Source organism: Rosa chinensis, chromosome 3 (assembly GCF_002994745.2).
Source record: "Rosa chinensis cultivar Old Blush chromosome 3, RchiOBHm-V2, whole genome shotgun sequence".
NCBI classification, from domain to species: domain Eukaryota; kingdom Viridiplantae; phylum Streptophyta; class Magnoliopsida; order Rosales; family Rosaceae; genus Rosa; species Rosa chinensis.
The window spans coordinates 27,251,463-27,257,024 of NC_037090.1; the positions used below are offsets into that span (position 1 = coordinate 27,251,463).

The following is a 5,562-nucleotide window of genomic DNA, read 5'->3' on the forward strand; positions in this document are numbered from 1 at the left end:
TTAAACACCCACAGATATGCCATCCACTACTTACCCTCGTTAGTTTTCACATCAATGAGCTCTATAAACCCAGTAGCTTGAATTGGATGAACATGGTGGTAAGGACATCAATTTTTATGAAATTAACAATACAAATATCAGATTCTCTATGTACCGTTTCAACTTTCAAGTTAAAACTTCGATATACAAAAATATACATGAGTAAAAATGTAACCATAAATATAATTGTTCTCGTTTAATTTAATTTACGGAGCCTTGCAATTATTATATCACAGTACTCATTACCTAATTCAACAATATACATTAAATTTGGTGCCAAATTATCTGGTCCTCCCAAAAAACTAACAAAGCTTTACACTTGGAGCTTTATACACAATCAACGAATCACCCTTTTTCAGATTGTGTTGCCCAAACGAATCACCCTTTTTCATGACTAACCACGTTTGGGTAACACAAGGGGGAGTGTTTAAGTAAATCCAGATTGTGTCTGGCCTAAACTCTAGGTTTCTTGCTTTAGTAGAGATAATCTCGGAGAATCTTAGTAGGTATCCAATCAATGTACGATTACGTTTCCATGTACAACTCTATCTCTATGCTTGTAATCCTCTATATAAAGAGGCTCATATTATCAATGAAAGCACAACAAATTCTTTCTCAAATATCAATTTCCTAAAATAGCTCTTACATTATTTCAAGAATTCAATGGTTAATTTTCAGTCAATCTTAATTAAGCCAATTCTATAGGAATGATTAAATTTTTGAATGACCCAAAATGCCCTTAAACAAAAATTAATTAAATAAACTATTGATAGGTGAGGAAACAATAGTAATTCAATAATTTAGATTAAATGATAATAAAGGTAAATGTATTATCTCCATAAAAAAGGAACAAGTTTCCCGCATAAATAGGAAATGTCCTTAACAAACTGTTTAAAACAATTTTTTTTTTCTTAGAGAACAAAAAAAATGTCAATTGACATGTGTGAAGTATATGTTAAGGAACTAGTATAAGATGGAATGTAAATCCACCAATTTTTATGCAATGGACCGCAGCTTTTATATCCAACACCTGGGCAATGCATCTTAGTTATTTAACCAAACAAATGTGGTTCAAACAAAGATAATATATTACAATCACCATATTACATAAAATTTGCACATGTTAAGGAACTAGTATAAGAAGGAATGTTAATCCACCAATTTTTATGGAATGGACCGCAGCTTTTATATCCAACACCTAGGCAATGCATCTTAGCTATTTAACCAAACAAATGTGATTCAAACAAAGATAATATAGTACAATCACCATATTACATAATAGACTAAGACAACGATATGCTCGCACTCCACAATATTTATAGTACTAGGTAAAAAAAAAAAATTCAAAAATAGAAAACAAAAACAAAAGCACGCACCACCAACAACAACCACGACTAGACCATGATTGAATTAAAATGTGAAGATAGAAGCCAAAAGACGCCCGAGTAAGGCTCAGACATTATAGAGTCCAACAACATTTGAACCAATTCAACGCCTTACGTTTACGTAGACGTGTCTTCTATGATTACCAAATCTCTGCTCCAACTGAGGGAATATCTTGAACAGAATACTACGCATAGTTCTGTAATACCATTTCCTCCAACTTTTGCAAAACAAAAGTGACCCGATGACAATTCCAAACCCACATGTAAATCCAATTTCAACACAGATAACATCCCAATCAATCTCATCTCCAGAATTGGGATGACTTGAGCTTCCATTTGAAATTGGTGGTGGCAATACTGCATCCACTGTCAAAGGAGGCCCCCATAATCCTTTGTTACCTTCGAAGGAGGTATTTGGAAATGTTGAAATTTGAGTGCTGGTTGGGATCTTCCCGACCAGTTCATTATTTGAGAGATCCAAGAATGCAAGGAAAGTTAGATTTGCAAACTGTGGGGGAATTTGGCCGCTTAAGTGGTTCTTTGAGAGATCTAAGGACTCCAGCTGTCGCATCTTACCAAATGATGATGGGATTTTTCCGGTGAAAGTATTACCGGATAAATTGAGGACATATAGTGATTTCAACTCTCCGATTTCCTCAGGTATTGATCCGTTGAATTTGTTGGAGGAGTAGTCAATCAAGGTGAATATAGTTAGAATCCTAACCACATCCAACTCTAAACCTTTGATGGTAGTCGTAATTGCATCTCTATAATAAATGATAAAATACGAACCACCACCTCTACTATGCGTTTTCATATTCCTACTCGTCGGATAATAAGAATATTCAACGTTAGTTCTAGAATCATCGTCATTAGACACCATAGCATGCCATGACAGAGACATTCTTCCTGGCATATCACCACTGAAGTTGTTATGAGCTAAATCTATTATTTGAAGCACAGGCCAGGTGTCATTGGTCTTGGGACATCCAATGCTTCCATAAAACTTGTTGGACTGGAGAACAAGGACACGCAAGGTGGATATGCTCATTAAAACGCATGGAAAAGTATCAGTTATGTTATTATTTCCAATGTCTAAAACCTTTAACCTTGAGCAGTTGACAAGAGATTTCGGAAATCGACCTTGTATCTGATTGTTGCTGAGGTCGAGAGTTTGTAGCCGAGAACCGTTGAGAAAATTATCCGGAATTGTGCCACTCAAGTTGTTTCTCCCCAAATCAATGACTGAAAGCGAAAATAATTGAGTCAAGCATTGGGGAATGTTTCCACTCAAGGTATTATTGGACAGATCAAGAACCTCAACCCTTAGATTGCATATTGATTTTGGAATGGCCCCGTGAAAGTTATTGCTTGAAAGAGAAAGGTAAAACCCATTAGCCAATAAGTCATCAAAGTCAATCATGAAGTCACCAATGTCAGTCGGTATACTAGAGCTAAAATTATTTCTTGAATAATCTAGATAACTACTAGTTAAGAACAAGGGGAAATGTCCCTGAAGTTGGTTTGAATGAAGATCAACCGATGACAGAACATAGGTAGAATTAACTAGAGGAGCTTCTAAACTTTCCAAGGAGTTACAAGAAAGATTTAGTTTTTGAAGAGAATCCAAAATCCAAATCCAATTGGGTATCTGTCCTTGAATCTGGTTGTCTGAGAGGTCCAAGTCGGTTAAATGGGATTGATTTCTCAAGAAGTCTGGGAATGTTGTCAACTTGTTAGAAGCTAATCCCAAATAATCAAGCTGAAGGAAGGAATATGAGGAATGGATATCTTGAAGCTTGTTGGAACGAAGGTCCAGAGAAGATAAAGCAGAAGTGGAATTTGGAAGAGGAGCTTCAAGACTTGCCAAGGAGTTGCCAGAAAGATCAAGGGAGAGAGGAGATTTGAGACTCAATATCCAATTAGGTATCTCGCCTTGAATCTGATTGTTTGAAAGGTCCAAGAAGTAGAATAATATGGACTGATTTCTCAAGAAAGGGAAGCCATTGAAGTTGTTTGAAGAAAGTTGGAGAGACGTAAGCCCTTGAAGATTGAAGATAGATGTTGGTATTTGTCCTTCCAAATTGTTGTTTTCCAAATCAAGGGTGTCAAGCAAGTGTGAAGAGGTATTGGAAAATTCAGGGACTTGACCCGAGAACCGATTGTGGGATAGTGTTAATCTTTCCAGTTTGGGAAGAGAAACAACAGATGAAGGAATAGTCCCATAGAGTTGATTATTGCTCAAATCGAGGGTTTCTAGATTAACAAGGGTTTCCCAGTGAATAGAACTAATGGGACTATTAAATATGTTCCCTGACATGTCCAGGTAAGCCAATTGTGTGAGGTTTTCAATCGACTTGGGAACTGATCCAGTGAAATTGCATTTTGAAATATCTATGCTTGACAACATTTTAAGATTTCCAATAGAGTTGGGTAGGTCACCTGAAAAACTTACCCCATCTACAATTAAGGATCGAAGAGACCCATTGTTTGGAAATTCTGGAAATGAACCATTAAGATCAAAATTTTCAAAAAGGTGAATGGTTTGCAGGGAAGGTATCTGAAAGATCTCTTTAGGGAATGTTCCGAGCAAGTTAGAATTATAAAGACTCAAGTAAGTCAAGTTTGAAAAATTGGCAAAGACTCTTGGAACCGGAGCATAGAAGGAGTTGGATGACAAGTCAATCTCATACAGAGATTGAAGCTTTGCAAGGGACTCACAAATAGGGCCTGAAAGATCACCTTCAGAAAAGCTCAACACCCTCAGCTTCGGAAGTGAAGATGATATGGCTTCGCACCAGTCACTCCCCAGTCCTCGCATCCATACTAAATCAAGATATAACTCTGTAAGCTCTGTGAGATTTTGAATTAGCATGCTTAAATTTGGGTTCTCAACTTCTAAAGAGTGGTAGCCATTTCTAGAGAGATCAAGAGTTATCAGCCTAGTTAAGCGTGAAATCTCAATGGGAATAACCCCAGAAAAAGAAGCATCACGTAAATTCAGATACCTCAACTCTGTAAGCTTTCCGATTGCAGGTGGAATTGAGGAGCTTCTGAAGTCATTATCAGCCAAATTGAGGCTCTGAAGATGTTGAAGTTGAAAGAGACTGCTTGAATTGTCAATGTAGCATGAGATAGACTCGTTGCTGATATCAAGACCAACAACACTCCCATTAGTGCTGCAAGTTACACCGAGCCAAGAACAGCATTCGGTACTCGAATTCCATGTGATAAGCTTGGAGGATTTGGAGGAATCAAATAGTACAAGACTTTGTTTGAAATGGAGCAATGATTGTCTATGGGCTTCAATACAGTTGCTGTGAACTGTGGGGATGAGTTTAGTAACAGTGGTAGTGAATAAGAAAAGGAAGAAATAGAGGAACAAAGTTGGCATGTTTTAAGCAAAATTTTAGACGCAGGCACAAATGTACTGTGGGAAAGTGATAATTGGGAACTGGTAATGGTTGTGGACTGGTGGTTGCTTTATAAGGTCATGAAATTGGAAAATGAGTCCATAATCTCTGTGACCAGCTTGACTTTCAAGTCCTCTCCTTTCTATCCATTGGCAACTTCCAAGAAAAATGAAACGGTAGGAAAGTGGAACTATTGTTGTTCCGTGACTATAACTTTCAAGTCGTCTCTTTAAAATTGACGACAAGAAAACACGTCCTATATATTGCTTTCAAAAAGATATGGAACGGACCGCAATGACTTTTAAAAGCTGGAATTGGAAAGATAGAGATCTATACTAATTGGCTTGACTTCAAGTCTCTTGCTTTCTATTCATACTGATGGATCTATTATTTTACCCTATACTTTTGGAATGGAAGATGATTGGAAGGTGATATGACAAGGTAACAGTGTTGTTTTTGAGGAAAAGAAAAAGAAAAAGTGTTCTTGTGATCACACGACAAAGTCTAGTAACAGTGTTGTTTTTGAGGAAAAAAAGAAAAGAAAAAGTGTTCTCGTGATCACACGATGAAGTGTATATATGAGTGCTGAACTTTAATTGCTTAATTCATATCGATAACTTTAATTTGCTTTAACACAATAGAGTAGGTCAATAGAAAACTTTTGTATTTAAATACTGTTTCTTTAATTTGGTTGATTTCTTGTTGGCTTGACTGGACTTGGAAGT

The 5,562-nt window shown here is 36.7% G+C and overlaps 1 protein-coding gene across 1 annotated transcript; it reads right to left on the minus strand.

Moving 5' to 3' along the window:
• Positions 1 to 1,527: 1,527 nt before the first annotated feature.
• Positions 1,528 to 4,818, minus strand: LOC112191801 (receptor-like protein 7). Its single transcript, XM_040517020.1, has one exon. The coding sequence runs from the start codon at positions 4,816 to 4,818 to the stop codon at positions 1,528 to 1,530; it is 3,291 nt and encodes a 1,096-aa protein (XP_040372954.1).
• Positions 4,819 to 5,562: the final 744 nt, after the last annotated feature.